At 34.6% G+C, this 21,203-nt stretch overlaps 1 protein-coding gene across 1 annotated transcript in view; it reads right to left on the bottom strand.

Moving 5' to 3' along the window:
- Window positions 1–1,769: 1,769 nt before the first annotated feature.
- Window positions 1,770–21,203, bottom strand: part of LOC126979386 (neuroligin-4, Y-linked-like) — a 126,074-nt gene continuing 106,640 nt past the window's right edge. The window contains exons 8-11 of the mRNA XM_050828658.1: window positions 18,650–18,823; window positions 17,782–17,933; window positions 9,259–9,380; window positions 1,770–7,869 (exon numbers count right to left, since the gene is read on the bottom strand). Coding sequence (XP_050684615.1) covers window positions 6,914–7,869; window positions 9,259–9,380; window positions 17,782–17,933; window positions 18,650–18,823 — 1,404 coding nt within the window. The 3' untranslated portion in view covers window positions 1,770–6,913. The remainder of the gene's footprint in view (window positions 7,870–9,258; window positions 9,381–17,781; window positions 17,934–18,649; window positions 18,824–21,203) is intronic.

Genomic DNA, 21,203 nt, shown 5'->3' with positions numbered 1-21,203 from the left:
TTGTACTATTTAACCCCCAGAAGACTCAAATTTGCGCGTTTACCACTACAAAAACCCCATTTGTCGTATCACCGCTCTTCGACAACACTTAAAGCCTTGCCGGAATACTGGGTCTCGATATCTCGAGCGATTGCCAATTTCGTGGTCATCTGGAAGGCAAAGCCAAATTAGCTACAAAGAAACTGGGCGTCATTAATAGAGCACGGCAATACTTCAAGCCGGCCCACATACTAGCGCTCTACAAAGCGCAGGTCCGGCCACACATGGAGTATTGCTGTCATCTCTAGTCTTGCGCACCCCAGTATCAGCTCGATCCATTTGACCGCGTGAAACGCAGAGCAGCTCGAATTGTCTGGGACCCAGTGCTCTGTGAACGGCTGGATCACTTGGGATTGCGTAGAGACGTCGCTTCATTGTGTGTCTTCTACCGCATTTATCACGGGGAGTGTTCCAAAGAGCTGTTTAACCTGATTCCTGCCGCCGAATTCCACCTTCGCACGACACGCCACAAGTTAGGATATCATCCTCACCATCTGGATGTGTGGCGGTCTTCCACAGTGCGGTTTTCAAGGAGCTTTCTTTCACGTACTACAAAGCTGTGGAATGAGCTTCCTTGTGCGGTGTTTCAGGGACGATATGACATGGGTACCTTCAAAAAAAGCGCGTACACCTTCCTTAAAGGCCGGCAACGCTCCTGTGATTCCTCTGGTGTTGCAAGAGATTGTGGGCGGCGGTGATCACTTAACAACAGGTGACCCGTACGCTCGTTTGTCCTCCTATTCCATTAAAAAAAATATGTCTCTTGTGACCCAAGCTCGATGTACGGCGGCCTCTCGAGACAAATGTAAAAACTAGGAACAAAATATATATGTACAAAGAAATCTCTGCGAGTTTTGTTTTCCATTACTTCGATGCATGCATAACTTACATCATTTCTCTTCTCTCTCGTGTCTCCGTGGAGTGTATGAGGTGAGATTTACTGAAATTACCTTCCATACGTTTCAATAAATTTAATTGATATACTAGGCGAGTTTTGTCCATTTTAATTTGATATTATACTATAAACAACATAGGTACATAAGTAGTAAAAATGTGAAGTCATTTTTTCAGAAATATTATAGTATAATATACTAAAATAAAGCTATTTTTGAGCATACTCATCATCAGCCGCAAGACTTCCACTGCTGGACAAAGTCATCCCCAAAGATGTCCACGACGATCGGTCCTGCGCTGCCCTCAGGAGATCCGTAGGAGAACCAAAGCTACCGCAGAGCCCAAATTATAGCGAAACTGATGTAGCAGTGGGCAGGGCATATAATTCGACGGACAAATGGCCATTGGGGCAGTACAGTCTTCGAATGGCGACCACGTACCGGAAGACGCAGTGTTGGTATGCCCCCCATAAGATGGACTGACGATCTAGTCAAGATCGCCGGAATAGGTTGGATGAGCATTATATTATGTTGTTATTGTTATTAAGATTTTTAAGCTACTTCATAGTATATTGCGACTGTTAATATGATAATGTGGTTTTGAAGACACGCAACGCTCCTGTGAATCATCTGGTGTTGCAAGAGAATGTGGGCGGCGGTGATCACTTAACACCAGGTGAACCGTATTCTCATTTGTACTGCTTTTCCATAAAAAAATTTTCATTCATAGACATTTTTCAATTTCTCCCGGTTAACTTGAGCAGCTTTACGAATAAGGTATAATTCAGAATCTATAGAGAATAAGTAAAATAAAACCAATAAATATTATATGATCTTTTAATTTATATCCACAAGATTAACACTTCATGAGAAATCAAACTTTTAAGATGGTACTTATCTTAACACTAATAATTACACATATTTGCTAATAATTAAAATATACATAGACACAAAATGTTCTAATAATGAAGGCAACTATAATTAAGTTTATATCTCTTTCAAACACACTCTTACACGCAAACACGGACGAGTAAAAATAGAAGGACTCCGCGCCGTGATATTAGCAAGTGAAGCACCTTTATGCTAGTGTGTGTGCGGTTACAGGGGATACAATTTTTTATAAGTGTATGCATGGGGCTATGTATTTACACGTTAATCGGCTTTTTTTGGTGCTACACTGTTATGTACGGTGACACGGAGTCCTTATTTTTTTACTAGTCCGTGCACGCAAATAACAAATGCTCAATATTTCTTAAGAGTGGCTCTAGTAAGAATTAAAAGTTTATTATTTCCGAATTCCAACGTAATTATTATTAAACAAAAATAAAAGTCTTTTATATACGTAATTTACAGCTTTGTATAATTTTCATAATTAATTCGAAAACTTATTGGTAACACAAACATATCTGTTGAACACGTAATTAGAACAGAATCTTTCTCAGAATGTAATGTAAACCTTAAAGGGTTGTTTACATAGGATAGGAACATATATATACTCTAAATCAACTGTCATAATACGCAAAATCGAATACTTTTTATTGTAGTGTCATTATTTATACCTATAAAAATAATAAAGTTGGTACACAAATAAAATTTGCAATCAAAATTTTATGAACGTTGCGAGACTCGAACTCACGACCTCTAGCGTTCCGTGCTCTTCAAACTTAGCTAACCGTTCGAGTGCCGTACCGTCATAAAATCTTGCATGCTTTGTTCAACTCTCAGGTTGTGGCTTCATATACAGGATCTACTTTATAGTTGATAACCTGCTCAACCCCAGTATTTGCATTTTAGGAAATTGACTTGAGATCTCGGTCATGCAAATCTAAACAATTAGTTATGTTTTTAAAGTGATAACTCTCACTTCTAGGATTTATAAACAAATTAAATTTGAAAACAAAACTTTGTTGATAATCACAAATTTAATAATGATGCTTTAAGCTCAGGAATTTCTACTTTTAAAATATGAAAAAGTTCTAGAACGTAATGCTAAAAACACGCCTCAGTACACAAAATAATGATTATATCGTTACAGAATAAACATTTAAAATTATTATACAGTATCTTGTGTCATTTACAAAAACAAATCAAATCTATTTTTATGTTTTACTATCGATACGTCCCTGTGTCTCAGATGTTTATTAAATTGAACATAGTAAGTATTCATTACGATGTTCAATTTTATCTTATTTGTTTCCAAAATTCAACCAGGGAAGATGCTAAGAAAACTACGAGTATACCAATGATTTACAACTCATTTAACTTTACAAGAAGGGTCATTATTGTATCAAACCTCGATTAAATCCTCTTTTAATGTTTATTAAACATTAAAAGAGGATTAGTAGTACAAAAATTAATATACATTAGGTATATGGGATAACTATCAGGTTTGAAATTAATTTATTATGCTGCGTACAGATTGGTGAAACGCAACATGAAATATATTATCATGCAATGAATGAATTCGGCGTACACATTGCTGCAATGTATCATGAAAGGACAAAAAAGCATGCAATGAAAGGTAGAATGATACATTTCATGTTAATTTTCACCAGTCTGTACGCACTTTTAGCCACTATTGATGTTTCGCGCAGAAAGAATCACAAACTCAATTGAGAATAAAATAAAGTTTTGGCATTGAAAGGAAAACGGTCATGTTTGAATCTAAATCCCGCAGCAAGGGTAAGTCATTGATAAAATAACAAGTAAAAATATGTTAATATTTTTAGTTGCAAAAAAAATCACTTTGCAATTAATATTCTTATAGGCGCTGAAGGAGCTTGCACATCACTTGACGGACTCGTAGATAAAGAACAAATATCCTTTATGTGCACTTGTTATGCATCTTAACCGTATTATTAACATCAACACGTCCGTGAACCGTAGTTTTAAGACCATATCCAGCATGAAAGAAAGCTAGAAGAGAAGGCTATCTCCACATTTAAATGCACCAGAAGCAACAAGTATGTGACATTAGCATAATGACTAGTAATTCCTAGTTTTTTTTGGGTGTAAAAACGTACAATAAAACGCTGAACGATTATATCATAAAATAATAGCATTGTTCAAAGCTGATATTAAGACCAAAGAATATTATATTTGCTAGTTTAAGTAATAAAATATGTCCGCCAATTCTCATACCTTATGGATCTCAGAAACTAATCTATCTACTAGTAACTGCATGTTTTCAGGCGCTGTAAAGCTATTAATAAATTAAAATTATAATCATTGTAACTACCACAATTAAAAATAAAAATATCATAACCAACCCAGAACCAGTCAACAAACCTAGAAATAGATAAATATAATCTAAATGAGTACACCAAAAGAAGTAGAAAAAATAATTGAAAACTTAAAACAAAATTAAATTTACATACAGTCTTTAACGCCCTAAGTTATATACAATGACGTCATCAAATGACATTAATATTACAAGTGGAGTTATATTGTACATGAGGTCAGATAATAAATATGAATTGCCGGTAAATTCAATTTAAATCCATTCATAATGGAACCGAATATATACATGCACTGATCGACTCGATTTACATAATTATGTCGTTTAAACTATTATTTAAAACTCGTCGAGATAATTATATTTTATCTACAAGCCTTTATGTACCGGAAATGTAATTAATATTGATATTACGCAAAATATACCCAATAAACTTTTAAATTTAATTATTTTTATCAATTTTTAAATGAATATACATATCCTTTTGATGAATATTATTTACATAGAAATACGGCTAATGTAGGCTACAAAGTGTTAATGAATGAATGAAAATTCTTAATTGCACTAATAAAAATATTGTTTCAATTACATATTATATGGTAGCGCAAAAAGGCGAACATATCGCTTAAAAGCGATCTTTTTCAGGTAACCTAAAGGTGTAGGAGATTTTAATTTGTAAAGGCTTGTCTAGCTAATAAACTAACTTTACCATTGGATTTAACAAGTATGAAATTGCCGTTTTATTGTAAAAGGTATTTCGAATTGACATATAACCTTCATGGTTTGTTATTTTTGAGTGAAACTTTTTTTACATGGTACCTATATAGGTAGTTCTTCTTTTAAAAAATGTGCAACATTCGATTATCGATTTCTTTTGGCTTTTATTATGATAGATCCTACTTCGAAAATTCGAGTGATTTTTGAATACGAGATCCGACGCGGAACTAACGCGGCAGAAACAGCTTGCAATATCAATGTTGCGTTTGGAGATGGGACTCCTATGAACGCATCGTGCGATTTTGGTTTTTAACGCTTTCGTGATGGAAACTTTGATTTGAAGAACGAACCACGCGGATAACAATGAATTGAAAGACATGGTGGGGGCCGATCTGAGCCAAGCTACACAGGAATTAGCGCCACGGCTTAACGTTACCTTAGAAACAATATTCACTCATTTGCGTCAAATCAATAAAATTTTATGTAAAAAGTTTTCTTCTCAGTTAAGGGTTGAATAACCGTATTGTATAATTCTTATTCTTCGTTTTTTATGTCACAAACGTTGTTATGTTGACCAGCAGCAGCTCTGGCCGCATCAGTCAAGCAAAACACACGCAGTCAACCCTTCATTAATGTGATATTCCCCACATTGCCTTCGCGTTTTGTTGCTTCGATAGCTGCAGATTACGTCATTCTTATTCCAATGATAAAACTTCGTCGAATACATGGTAATTCATATTTAACGTATGTGATATATTTCAAAGACGAAATATTTATTTTATACTATCCATGAACAGATGAGTATTAAGCTCATTTGATAAAAAGGATAACCCCCGTCTATTACATCATTCCATTTTCCATCCATTTCAGCTGGAAATCGTGGACAGCAGTGGACTGCTGCACAAAGGCCTCCCCCAAAGATCGCCATGAAGATCGGTCCTGCGCTGCAATCATCTAACCTACTCCGGTGATCTTGATCAGATCGTCGGTCCATCCTATAGGCCTACCAACACTGCGTTTTCCGGGACGTGGTTGCCATTTGAGGATATTATAGCAAGCTGCGTGCGTTCCGTATGTGATCACTGGCAACACAAACCGATTCAAAAAGCTTCGTCTTCAGACTTTTCGGTATTTGGGACGAGAGGATTTTAAGGAGCTTCAGACCGAATGCTGCTTATCCGAGGTGAATTCGACGAGTGACCTCATTCCCGAAATTGGATCTGCCCAACTGGACTATTTGTCCCAAGATTACTTTTGTCAACAATTACGAGAGGTCAGTTCCCAAATCTTACAGAAGTGCGACATGGGCATTAATCATGATCTTAAGGCATATGGTTTACAATATCATCTGTGAATAGGAGATGAGTGATGTATTTGCCGTTGATATTGATGCCCAGTCCATTCTATTTATTGTATTTTATTTATTTTCGGTAAGCTCTTGTGCTTACCATGGAGATCTTTTAGGAATAAGGCAAAAGGAATAAGCTTATATTCATACTGCACTGAAAACGTGGCTAAGGAATAACATTCAGCAAAATAAAAACTTTTAATGAGTAAATTATTCTCCTGTCAACTCACGACCACTCATTTCACGGACAAACAAATGCATTTCTGTCACTTTCTTTAATGTTCAAACCTCATTTTCAATGCGCATAATTACAGAGTTTTTCTCCAGCACTTGCTTTAGGCAAAGCAAATACTGTATTTTATTTTAAATATTATGAAGGACAGCGTAAATAATTATTACGGTTTTAAGCACAATTACCTACTCGCGCAGTGAAATAAAAATAGTTTATTTTAAATAAATTTACAAGTTGTCGTATTTTCATTTGTCGTCCCTAATGAGAATGCTTAATTACAATTTTAATATGAAAATATAGATGGCATTATCCCATTAGTTAAAAAATTATCAACAACATAAAGGCTTGTATTAGTTTCACTTACATTTATTTACATCTGATCAGCGATATTTACAACTATGTATACCAGCGACATCACTTTACACATAATTGTAAATATCTTCGATTTCTCATACATTCATTTCCGACATAGCTGCTTGCGGTACTCGCGGTTTCTGAAAATTTTGCGGGGATGAACCGGACACTGAACCATTTCCAGCCTGATTTTGCCCCGTCTGAGCTTGAACATCGGGCAAGTTTGCCCCACTCATAAACGTGGCGTTCTTTGGCAAAGTCATACAACTGGCTGCGTTGCAGATTTGGTTCTGGTAGCTAAACCCTACTTTACGCGGTAAAGTTGTACATTGTCCCCTATTTGGGGAGCTTTTTGATATATTTGACATTTGAATTCCAGTGTGGCAAACATTAGGACAGTTTGCATTCGTAAAATGAGGAACTCTATTGGTCATCGCAATAATTGCATTTTTATCTTGATGGTCAATATCCACGATAGTGCTAGAACTTTGCGAATGACCCACAAAGTAATGCGGATGTTTAGAAACATTATCAAAAGTGTTATGATTCCGTTTCTGTTGTTGCAAAGCCTTGACTTGCAACCGCGTTTTATCTCTCTGGTAGTAGACACCGGCAAATATTAGCACGTTTAGTATCAAAAGGGAGCAGCCAATAGCAATTGTTACGCTGAGTGCTGTAGAATAAGCCGTATAGCCGGCAACCTCAGAAGTAGATTCCTGTGTTTGTGAAGTGTTTATTTGTGTGACGGGGTTTGATCGGGTCATGACACTGATGCAAGTTGTGACATAAGTGTCCATTGTCGTAGACGGGATATCAAGAGTGATGTTGAAGGATTTCCTGTAGAGATCGAGAGTTGGATCGTAGTAGTTAGTGCGTGTTAGAGGATCGGGTCGAACTAAGCCGTCGTACAGTTCTGGGTCGTTGTGGTTTCGGAATAGGTTGTGTTTGTTGATGACATCTTTCATGCCCGCTCGGTGTATCTCTGGGATGAGCCGGAGCCAAACTGATAGTTGATGTGCCCGGTAATGGTTTTTCATTCGCGGCTTCATTCCTAGAAAAAAATTAAATTAGACATGTGATCGCATTTTCTTTGATTAACGCGAGTGTTACACATTTAAATAAAGTACTTTTTGGAGGATTAAGATGTGTGTGATTGCAACTGTATTTTTTGCATAAACGTAAGTAAATTTTTTATTAGTATTTTATTTCGTTACCTTTGCAGAACACGTTTTGTTCGTTAGAACCACACACGTTTTAATCCTTCAAAAAGTATTTTATTAATCATGTGATTTTTGTAAACATAATCTTACACTTTTCTTAGATTTTTGGCTATTATTAAAATATAAGCGTAAACTTTTCTCATGGTACAATACAGATATTATATATTTTTCACTTATAGTCATAATACTAGGTAGAAAAAGGTGATATTCTGCAAGTTGTATTTTGAATGATAAACAGATGAGAATAAATAACGTAGTATTAAGCATTACTGTACCATATTATATCATTTTATGTAAAATGTTAATTTTTTTAAATTATTATCATAATTTTTGATTTAATTTAAATTTAAATATCCTTTCATCAATAAAAAGTAAGAGAGCTTCGTCTCTTTGACAAATTGACAGATACCCAAAGTTTTTTTAGAAATTCAAAATGTTCCTGAGACTGACTGTTCTTTTAACGTGAACGACTAAAAATTAAAAACTTAAGAGATGCTATTGGTAAATAAACATCACAGTTTTAAACAAATCTATTCAAATGGCTCTATATTTCAAAATAATTGAATATACAAAATGATCGCTAGTAGCAATGATATAGCATATCATTGATTGATTAACAAATAAAGTTTTACTTTATAACTTATATATTAACATTGACAGCGCTTTTATGTGAGAATTGAGTTGTTATATTGACTAAATATTCTATGTATGAGAGTATCATGGTTTTGCTTTTTTGTATATTTTTAATAGTTAAGTTTTCATATGAATAATTATTTTATCTGCAAATTAATTCTATCATCAACTATGCATATAGTTGACAATATTTGTAATCATATGTTTTGCATTACCTCAACAAAAATCTACTAATAAAAATATATACATTATAATAGACTTTATACCAGTATGGTATGTTTTTAAAGTGATAACCCTTACTTCTAGGATTAATACACAAATAAAATTTGAAAAACAAAATTTTATGAACGGTGCGGGACTCGAACGACCTCCGGCGTTCCACAACCTGAGAGCCAAACAAACCATACAAGATTTTTCACTCGAACGGTTAGCTCAGTTAGTTAGAGCACCGGCATGGAACGCCGGAGGTCGTGGGTTCGAGTCCCGCATCGTTCATAAAATCTTGTTTTTAAAATTTTATTTGTTTATAACAGTAGTTTCATTGAATAATGTAGGTAATAATAATATGAAGGGATTATGAAACTCACCAATTTCCAAGTATTTTTGATGAAGTGTATCATATTCGTCCCAAACTATGCTCTTGTATTTGTTTCGTTCTCGGGATATTGGAAGCGTTGGCTCCGCTTGCCTTTGAAGCTCGTTGGGATTCCTGTGAGAAAATTAACTAGTTGTATAAATATGCCGAATTTGATCCTTGTCAATTTGAATTAACATTGTTCTCTTTTGTTTTTAATGTTTTCTTCGTCATCATCATCAGCCGGAAGACATCCACTGCTGGACAAAGGCCTCCCCCAAAAATTTTCCACGACGATCGGTCCTGCGCTGCTCTCATCCAACCTACCCCGGTGATCTTGACCAGATCGTCGGTACATCTTGTGGGGTGCCAACACTGCGTCTTCCGGTACGTTGTCACCATTCGAGGACTTTACTAACTTTACTTTTTTAATATTTAATTGCAATGTTTTATTTCTCGCTTCTATCAACTTTTGTAACTAAGAGGTATGTGAAATCCTCATGGCGATGTAATATTAAGTCAATTATAATTAAAATAGCCTTCTCGTTATTTTAACGTATTTTATAGTAATCGATCATAATGAAATGTGTATTTTGTTTTTCTAATATAAAATGAAGATTGAGATTTAAATCCGTAAATCTACAGGGCGATAAGAACATTTACAGCTATATTCAAAATTTGCCAAACTCTCTGATAACCTAAATGCAAAGCAATCGTAGTATGGTTCTCAAGGTACATTTCACATAAAATCAAATTATAGAAAAAACTTTTAACAGCGTAATTTATCCAATTTATAATGGTGCAAAGAACGTAGTAATTTACTATTTTCAGGGGGCCTACCATAAACTCTTATTGCGATTCAATTGACAACCTAAGATTAACTGCTTTGCGATTTCGTACCATGTCGTGATTAAAGCTATCTAATTTAGGTTGACGTCAAATCAACTGACTAAATCGCAATGATGTCAATTGAAAGTCAAAAATTATGTCAATTGAATCGCAAACTGATTTAGTTAGTTCATTCATTCATTCGTACCATAAGGTAGGTAATATTTCAACCTAAACTGGATAGCTTATGGCACATAAGCGATTCGAAAAATGTTGCTACTTCCTTAGAGAAAAGTGATTCGTGTTGTTAATAACATTAAAAAAATTGTGGAAACGTACAAAAAAGGAAAACATTATTCATGAAAGATGAGGTAAGAATACTTTATTGGACTTTTTTGTAAAACAAAATACTGAAAATAAATACCGAAAATGAAAATACTGAAGACGAGGCAGTAAGGGCCCGGGCTATAGCCTGTTCGCAAGAACGAATTAAAAAAAATGTACTCTGTGCTCCTGACAATCAAACATCAATGGAAGCGCGTTCATAACTCGTTATTTTAACGAAAACACCTAAGCAAACATGTAGCTTGTAATTCAAAGAACTATTATTTAATAAGTACAATACAGGGCTTAATGGTTTATAATTTGACGCTATAAAGCGCAATTTTAAAATGTATTTTTAGTATTTCCTACGTAAAAAACCGCTAAAATCATATCATTTTAGTTTCCGAAACGCCACGCATATGTTTTGAGTAAGCGAGACAAACTCATATAATGACTGTAGAGCGTTATCTCTTTCTCACACCGCGGACCACAGAAAAATTTATTTCGTTCATTCTTCTTAAGCAATCTAAACGCCATTCAGTAAAAGGCACTTCATGGAACGAATTTTAGCGATTCAGTTTAGGTACCTAAACTAAACTGCATCGGAATCGCATCGCTTATTTAAAGTTGATGGTAGGCCCTCTGGTCTGTATATATATAAATATATATATAAATATAAGTCAAATATATACAAAGAAAACTAAATACCGAAAGTAACGTGCTAGTAAATTGCTAGATAAAACTCAACAAGCTTAAACTCGTCATTGCGTTATCAATAAAATCATAAATTGGAATATTCTATCATTTTCGTATTTTACTATCTCAGACACGAGAATCGACCTTAATCCAATCACTAGCAATATCTCACCCCAATTACTTTTATTCCTCAACTCAGCGATATTCAGCTTCAGCTCGCAATTTCTACAATCTGTACAAAATATCTCGAAACATTTCAAAATACAACGCTAAAATATGAACCATTTGGTATCTTTATGCAACAGTTGTGCAAAAGTGCTGGTCAGTATAAATTATATAATGTTTGAACATGCGGGAAACCTTTGCATTGAGGTCAGAGCATGTGGCATGTGGTTAGCCGATGTTAGATAGCGGGGATTATATTGTGGATATGTATAATGATAAATCTCTAGCCATAAATCTGACAGTATAGTTAATTTGATACTTTAGCCAGACATTTTGACAGACTATACGTGGATACTTGCTCAAGCGGGTGCCCATTTCCTCCTATTATTTTCCTTAAATATCAGCTAGATATAATATTATAACTCTTGCAAAATAATATGAGTAAGCGACACAAATATTTGTCTATTGTAGTTGTGTTGTGTTAATAAGTTAATATCGCAAGTCATTTTAGTTGACATTTATTTAGAACGTAGTGATTATATTCTCTTTGATGTTATTCGTCCAGTAATCGCCGCTACCGAAGAGGATGTAAGTACTACTTAATAAGTGGCGGGAATGCCTAAGTAAGAATTGAAATTTAGTTTCGTATTAAGCGTGCAGTGATTTGTCCAATGTTTTAAATAGTAGAAAATACAGTATGGCGATTAGCGACCAAGTATAATTGGAAAAGGCTAAGTTGGAAAGCGAACAGTTGCTTAAAACGTAGTGGATTTCGGCTATCTCCGTTTTTTACAAGATTATAGCCGCCATCTGTCAATCTATCAATGACTGCACGTTTCATACAATCGAGTGAATCGCTTTTTTCTTAGAGGGTTTCGCTAGGCTAGCCACTGCGAGCTGCACGATTAAGCGCTGTATACATATACTACCATCTCGATATATTATCGATATGTTTATTTTTATTAATTGTGAAAATACAGTTTTAAGTGCAAGACATTGGATTATCATTTTGATTTGATTGAACTCCTGACCCCTTTAATATTATTAATTTCATGGATTACTAGCTCTTACCCACAACTCCATCCTTGTTGAATAGTTATTTTGGGCATTTTTTTATTTCTTAGCATACTTTTCAAATAATACATATACAAACTGCTCTTTTCGCTGCTGGCAGCGTTCTTCTATGATACAGCGGATATCCCATGTCATTGTGGACAGTATTTTTAATACTATGTCCCCGTGAACTTTAATCTTCTATTTCATCCCCATGTAGGTAAAAGATTAAGTAATGCTTGACGATGCTTACAAATTATTTATTATCAAGTGCCTAAATGCAAGTTTTCATGGTTTTATGTTCGATAAAGACGAATTTCCATACAAACTGCCATCCCCTATTTTGACCATTTATTTTTTGGCTACCTGTTATTAATAACAGGTAGCCAATGTCCTTTTTCAAGCTGTAGTCTATCTCAGTACAAAATTTTATCAAAATTGATTCACTGACTTAGGCGTGAAAGTCGGGATTTATAATAACATTTGCTAGTATTTAAAATGTAATTTATATATCTATTCCTTAAACAATTAACATCTCATATTTCACAGAAACAAGTAGAAGGTAAATTTTAACATGTTCCAACATAGATTGTGTGGCAAGACAGCAAATATTGCCTTTATTAATTATAATTGATCCATAACTCTTGATAACACAAGAGTTAAGCAAATAATTTTAATTAGTAAATTTTGAACATTTTGTCTATGAGGGAATAACAATTTAGAATATGCTTATTAATTGTGCCTTTATTTTGTTTAAAGAAAGTGAGTAAAATGTGTATTATATTTCTTAAAGTAGTGTAGTTTTATGAATATTTATCGATCAAGTGCTCAATATAATAATTACAAATTTCCTGTAGTTCTTGTCTTGCCAATGGAGAGTGAGAGAGAGAGAGAGAGCACAGACGCAACCACGTATCTCTTTACCAGTGGGAGGCTCGTTTGCACAGGATGCCGGCTAGATTATGGGTACCACAATGGCGCCTATTTCTGCCGTGAAGCATTAACGTGTAAACATTACTGTGTTTCGGTCTGAAGGGCGCCGTAGCTAGTAAAATTACTGGGCAAATGAGACTTAACATCTTATGTCTCAAGGTGACGAGCCGTGAGTGCAATTGCCGTGCCGCTCAGAACTTTGGGTTTTTAAGGAATCCTGAGCGGCACTGCATTGTAATGATCAGGGCGTATCAATTATCATCAGCTGAACGTACTGCTCGGCTCGACCCTTATTTTCGTAACAAAAGTAGCCAGGATTTTCCATCAGCAACTTGCTCTTCGATGCAATCTTGTGCATTTTGAAGTCTCGTAGGTATTATAAGCATACTCCGGAGCCAGCTCTGGAAAATAGTCATGCCAAGCTTTACTGGGACCGATCTATCATCACGGATAGAACTATCATTGCTAATAAGCCTGATATTGTGTTGGTAGATCAGTTAGAGAGTTGGGGATTTATTGTTGATATCACCGTTTCGTGTGATGATAACCTTGTGAAAGCTGAAATAGACAAATTTTCGAAGAACCTAGCACACGAGGTCACTGACATGTGGGATATTGATTCAACAATAATTATCCCGAAGGTCGGTTCCGTAAACGGTCTTATAGCAAAGAGCCTCGACCGTCATTTGAACAGGCTCTGGCATTGGATTAAGGGTTAGATACAGAAGGTAGCTATTTTGGAAACAGCACGCATGCGAAAGTTTCTTAGTCTGCCGCCCTAACCACCGGTGGGAATGTATTGAACCGATGCCGACGGGACTGTTTTCTTTATATTTAAATGCGTAATATAATTTTTTTTTAATATGTAAATTTATAAATACATGAAATACGATGAGATTATAATATAATCTTTTGCCTTAAAGTGAATTTAAATATACAAAATAAACTTATTATAAACATACATTAAGACAAATGGGATTAAGCTCAGCTTATGCTGCTTGAAATAATATTTTCATGCAGCGCTGGTTTTCAGCCATCCCCATCTCCCTGAGGTGTTAGGTGGGATATATGGTACATAGAGGGCAAACTAATAACTTATTATTTTGCCCTTATATTTATACGTTATTGTTTGTACATATAAATTTCAAAATCTTTATACAGGGTGTAATTCTGAAACTATCACAAATATCAATAAACTTAAAATAATATCGAAACTACGTTACCTTATCAGTAAAATGACATCAATGACTTTTTATAAAGCAAACTAGAGGTATCCAAAATTTTGATATTAAACACTCCCATACATTTAGTATGAGATTAATAGAAATTTCAGTTTCAATTATTAGCAAAGTTTAACAGAACAGGTGAGGCACGTCAACGGTACAATTTGTTTAAGACTAGTTCGAGTACGCCCAATTGCGCGTAGTATTAGTTGACGCACATTGCGACTATGCCTGCGGTATCTAGCTGAAGCGAAGCGGAGACCAATCCTTAATCTAAGGGTGGAGCATTTAAATGAAATACTTTCGATTATACAATTTCACTGAACCTATAATTGAAAAGTTCTGATAATCCAAAAAATATATATCCGTATTGTATATATTAGTAGTGATATTTATAACAAGTATTCTACGTTGAGATATACTTTCAGAAAAACGTTGATACCATTTCAATCTGGAACTATCTATTAAAGTGTATCCTAAAAGTGTCCACAATATTGCAAAGCAGGCTTAACGTAAAATTATGTTTCCCTGTCTTTATAACCATTTTGCGGATTATGGCGATGATTATATAAAAGAAAACAACATGTATCAGAGAACGTTAGTATTAGTATTCGATTTATTTCATTTCGTACAAAAACATAATAAATAATAGTTAAAAAAAAACACGATTTTTTTAGAAAACCATAGTAAAATTTATTTTGAAATTAAAAATTAAAATTTATTCCTGCCTTGTAGATGAATGTCATATATCATACATGAAAATTATGTAAATTAAAAAAAATCTTTTTTTGTATATTGAAAAATGTAATAATTTAATCATATTAATATTGTAATGTCATCCTTGGTCCTCAATAAATCTACGAAGTTTGAATGAAATATGGCCGTTTAAAGTGAGTCAAAATCGCGCCCAAATGAGTCGGTTACAAACAAACATACATACAGGTGAAGCTAATAAAAATCATGTAAAAACAAGTCAATTCCAATGTTTTTATCAATGTATTATTTTGTAGAAACTATGAAAATAGGTTCTGTCATATAGCTTTATCTAAGTACGAACAACTGATGTGAGCGCAACGAGCCGAACGTTATATTTCATATCCAGTTGTCAATAACAGAGGATTCCTTTGTCTTCGGAGAGTTAGGGTCGGGAAACTTTCACAATTATTTCCTAGATTCCAGGCGTCGCAAACATTTATAGCTTTAAGGGTCACGGATGACTTTTGTTCGTGAAATTTCATTAATATCGCTTCCTACACCTTTGGAGAGATTGTTATTTTATTTTTTAAATTAAAATGAAATTGATTGAATTGAATGATATAAAAACAAACACAAGGATTTATCGAAACACAGTGTACTATTTTTATCGTGAATGTATATTGAACTATATCTGCTGAATTGGAAAGGCGTCTAAAATGGATATAAATAAAGTAGATCACAGTGGTATGTTAAGATGGCTCCGATAAACTATTACTACATATTATAAAAGAAAGTCCTCCGCCGCGTCTGTCTGTCTGCCTGTTCACGATAAAATCAAAAACTACTTGACCAATTTTCATTCTGTTTTTTCCAATGGGTTGCGTAGTTATGTAGGATGGTTGTAACATATAAATTGTTAAGTTTTGCTCTACATTTGCTTATACACCAACGATATATGTTGGAGATGTGGGAACAAAATAAGCCATCTGGAAGCTTTCAACGCTGTCCAAACCCTTTGAGATATAACTAAATACTGTATGGTGAAATTGTGTATCTTTTATAGGTCTACAGAAAAATCCAAGAGAGCATATATCTATCTCTTAAGAATAACATACTATATCCATTACAATACCTTAAAAAATTAGCAATTATAAAGTGGTACTGTAAAAGCTTTTTTTCCTCATCATTTTATTACTACATATTATAAAATCATTTTTACGTTTTTGTTTCATATTTAACTCATTAACTTTGAATGCATATTTCCCATGGCTTTAGACTACATAATTCCAAAATAAATTATACCTACATCATACACAAATAAAATTTGAAAACAAAATTTTATGAATGATGCGGGGCTCGAACCCATGACCTCTGGCATTCCGTGCCAGTGCTCTCCCAACTGATCTAACCGTTCGAGTGACGTATCGTCATAAAATCTTGTATGTTTTGTTCAACTCTCAAGTTGTGGCTTCATCTACAGGATCAACCTTATATTGATAACCTGCTCAACCCCAATATTTGCATTTTAGGAAATTGACTTGAGATGTCGCTTGTCGTTAGCTCAGTCGGGAGAGCACTGGCACGGAACGCCAGAGGTCCCACGGTTCGAGACCCCCATCGTTCATAAAATTTTCTTTTCAAACTTTATTTGTGTATTAATCCTAGAAGTGAGGGTTATAAGTTTAGAAACAACAAATTGTTTAGAGCTACATGATATTTTTTTTCTATTGTCAGAACAGAAATGCAAATTTATTTGGATCATTACAGCTACGGTACCCTCCCATGAATTTGTTAATTTCAACTTATTTGTTGATACATACTTCCACGTGAAAAACAATCTACTACCACTAAAAATGATCTACATCTTTAGTACGGTAGTGCTTCCTCCGGGGAAATTGGCTAATATATCTTGCATTAAAATATGAATAGTTCCACATTTATAAATCAATCATCTCAATTATTAACCTCCCCCAGTAATATGGTATTGATCAAGTAAATAATGTATTATCAACCATAACATAACGATATAACAAAATATATATTCATTCTGTAAATCAAAAAAAATCTTATCTTTACATAAAATTAAGGGAAGTGTACCAAGAATACTGGTAGCATTCCCGCGTTGGATAGCTAGGCTGATCCGTTGAACGAAATAGCAGCTAGACGCTTGGGTTGAGTAGCCTCATTCAGGCGCGTAGATAGTACTTTCTATATTCTCCCCGCCTATGGGATCTACGGGCCAAGCGTCTCGACACCAATTGACACAGAGATTTTTCTTTATGACAATAAGGGACGAGACATCACAATGTAGTGCTGCTCAGGATTCTTGAAAAACCCAAGAATTCTGATCGGCACTACAATTGCGCTCGTCATCTTGAGACATAAGATATTAGATGTTAAGTCTCATTTGCCAAGTTGTTTCACTAGCTACGGCGCCCCTCAGACTGAAACACAATAATGCTTACATTACTTCTTCACGGCAGAAATAGGCACCGTTGTGGTACCCATAATCTAGCCGGGATCCTGTGCAAAGGAACCTCTCTGGTAAGAAAGAGATGTAAGACTGTATTATTTATTATTTTATACTCTATCAATATATATTTAAACATACAACTTACCCGCTTCTTATAAAATTAGCCATATATAAAATGAAAGCTTCAGAGAGTGCCACTTCAGACTTCGTGTAGTTCTTCGGGAAATGACCGAGTCCATCTACGAGCGGCGCTCCGAACAAATACGGCAACTCTTCACCGTGCACTGAGCCCATTCGCTGTAACGAGGTACTTATGAGACAAAGTAAGATTTTTACACACTTAAAAGGATTTCCTATTCCACGTTAAATATAGTACTATTATAAAATTTTGTATTTTTTGGCGATTTCCTTTCCTACTGATATTATTTAAATAAACTGCCGCATCCGAATTGTTGAACATTTATGAAAAGAGTAGTATCGGATGGTTGGCGAATAGCGGTGAGCGTTTTCTACAGTTGAATTAAGAACAAAATAGCCATTAGATCGTCCATAAATTTACAATAAATTCATAAAACTACATGGGACAGACTAAAAGTTTTGCACATCTAGCTAATCGGAACTATTTAAATTTCGAATGTTATATTTTTTGAAACGTTGCAACCTTCTTAGTAATAAAAAAAACAATTGGCGGGAAATCATTTGTCAATTGTTTTTTTTTCACACATCAAAGTTTTACGTACGCAACGAAAATGGAATTAAGTTGTAAAGATTTTAGAGCGATGATTTTTTATGATTTTAAAAGTTATCTCTCTCCGCAAGACTGTGCCACTTGTCTTCAAAATGCTTTTGGGAGAGAAGCACCTTGTTTGAGCACCGTAAGGCGATGGTTTGCTAAATTTGAAAGAGGTCGTATTTCTTTACATGATGAATTTCGTGATGGGCGGCCTTCAACGAATAGCTAGAGCATATATTATACTCGTAATAAAAATTAATCTTTGTATTCATATTCATACCTGAGGATAGTCACCATCTTTTGTCTGATAGTCAAAAACATAGAAGAATGTATTTGGTCCAGAATCTGGTGAACTCTTCGCCACGCTGAGGAAGTCTCCGGTCTGAACGAGTGGTGCGACGTACTGTGCATCAGATATCGCGAGTACGGCCGCGTCTCGCGTATTTATTGGATGCTAGAATAATAATACTATATTAAATACAAGTGTCATAATTTAATAAACTATATTATTATCAAACGTTTCAAATGAAAATGTCATGGAACTACGTCTTTCTCTATTACCTCTAGGAAAATGAATAAATATCAACTTAAACTTAGACCAAAGGTACAAGAAAGAAGGGAGACAAAAAATTCGAAAATCCAAAAGTGCACGCCTCGAACGCTCATGCTACATTTTTTTTTAAGTTTTATTTCGAATAAAATCGAATCACCTGCGTTTTAAAAAAACCGAGAAGGCCTACAGTAGTGATCGAGAGGAACCTTCTCTGCTTAATTCTGTTAATTTAGAAAAAAGTTAAGCCGTTTCGACGAGTCGTTCTCGAGATAACTGTACCACGCCATTTTTTGAACCACAGACTAATGGGACGTCCACGATAATTTTTTTTAATGAACTTATTTTTTAATATTAATACGTATTCGACAACTTAAAAAAAGTATCAGGATTATTCATTAGTGTCTCAGCTTTTTATAATGTGTAATAGAAATACATACATAAAATAACCTCGCTGCTTCGCGTTCGAGGCGTGCAATACGCTGTAAGACAGTTGATACAAATAAAATAATAATCTGTATATATATACTAGCTGACCCAGCAAATGTTGTATTGCCGATATTAAAATCACGATACAAAAGTAACTGTTGATTGTAGATAGGTGAAAATTTGAAGTTGTATGTGTTTTTTAATGCTGACTCATAATCAAACAAATTAAAAAAAAAATGTCAGAAAAAAACAAATTCGTGTGGACCACCCTTAACATTTAGGGGGATGAAATATAGATGTTGTCCGATTCTCAGACCTACCCAATATGCACTCAAAATTTCATGAGACTCTGTCAAGCCGTTTCGGAGGAGTTCAAAGTTTAACACCATGACACGAGAATTTTATATATTAGATATAAGAGAGAATGAATGTTTGTATGTTCCCTAATAACTCTATAAGGTTTACATATATAATTTATATGGCAAAACAAGTTTTGCCAGGTCAGCTAGTAATCTTATATATAGTTATTTTATATATGTCAGAAGTCAAAACGAGAAAAAACATCATACATATTCAATATGTAACAACAAGAGCATACTTTCATACAGATTATTTGAATATTGAGTACACAACCGAATTTCCAAGACTTGACTTAATTATAATATTGGCTTTTAAAGAGGAGACGGATAAATTTATTTTCCACAACTTTGGAACTTAGTAAATCCAATTCCTTTTTCTCCAAACAAATAAATAAGTGCATTGAGCGTCTCAACAGAATCCCATTACAGAAATGTATCTTTGATTGTTAACTCTCGATGACTCGACATAAACTCTAAATTTAGCTCGCTGCCAAATGACTTTTGTTGGGAATTCTCGCTTTCAATACAGTAGAGAATGCGGATCAAATTTGTATCAGTCCTCAAATCGATTGGAAATAAATCAATTCTCCATTTGCCTTTGTCTTCCGGAGTTTAAATGTTGGCTATTTCGCGCGTGATTAATTTGCTTTAGAGATTAATAGTCGAAATATTTTGGTACAATTAAGTATGTTCTGGAGCGTCAGGTTATTATTAAGGTAGATTACCAGTGGGAGGCTCCTTGGCACAGGATGCCCGCTATATTATGAGTACCTATTTCTGCCGTGAAGCAATAATGTGTAGCATTACTGTGTAACGGTCTGAAGGGCGCCGTAGCTAGTGAAATTACAAATGAGACTTATCATCTTATGACTCAAGGTGACGAGGGCAATTGTAGTGCCGCTCAGGGTTTTTATATTTGGGCTTTTCAAGGACCCTGAGCGGCACTGCATTTTAATGGGCAGGGCGTATTAGTTACCATAAGTTGAACGTCCTACTCGTCTCGTCCCTTAAAGTTATAAAAAAAAACATATTTTGTATCAAAGCTTAATATGCGATATTGGTACCGTATGGAAAAAAATAGTTTCGAAAAACACAGATTAGGATATTTGTACGAAATTAAAGAACTGGAATAAATATTGCACTTAATTAATTTAATTTACTTAATTGTAATACTTTGGATTTATTATAAATGTTATGTGTATTAAATGCAACTGTTTTACAAAAAAAAACTTATGTCCATACAAACAGGTTTATCTTAGAAAGCTGCTACGGTAAGATAAGCTCTACGCAAGCGAACTTATTCCGTGATGATCTGTAAATCTATTTCACAGACTTGATAACATGGTGTAGTAAGTAGATTTCCGTGAAACAACGAAGATCATTTTTGCGTTACGTGGGTGAAACTGAAAGTTTTTAGAACTGGCCAGTTAGAAACATTGCTAATGAAAACTTTTTTTTGAATTTCAATTGTAGAACTCTTTGGTAACCTAATGTAG

This window comes from Leptidea sinapis, chromosome 3, assembly GCF_905404315.1.
Source record: "Leptidea sinapis chromosome 3, ilLepSina1.1, whole genome shotgun sequence".
NCBI lineage: Eukaryota > Metazoa > Arthropoda > Insecta > Lepidoptera > Pieridae > Leptidea > Leptidea sinapis.
Note: the sequence above shows the minus strand (reverse complement) of the source record. Positions and strands in the feature narration are given on the sequence as shown.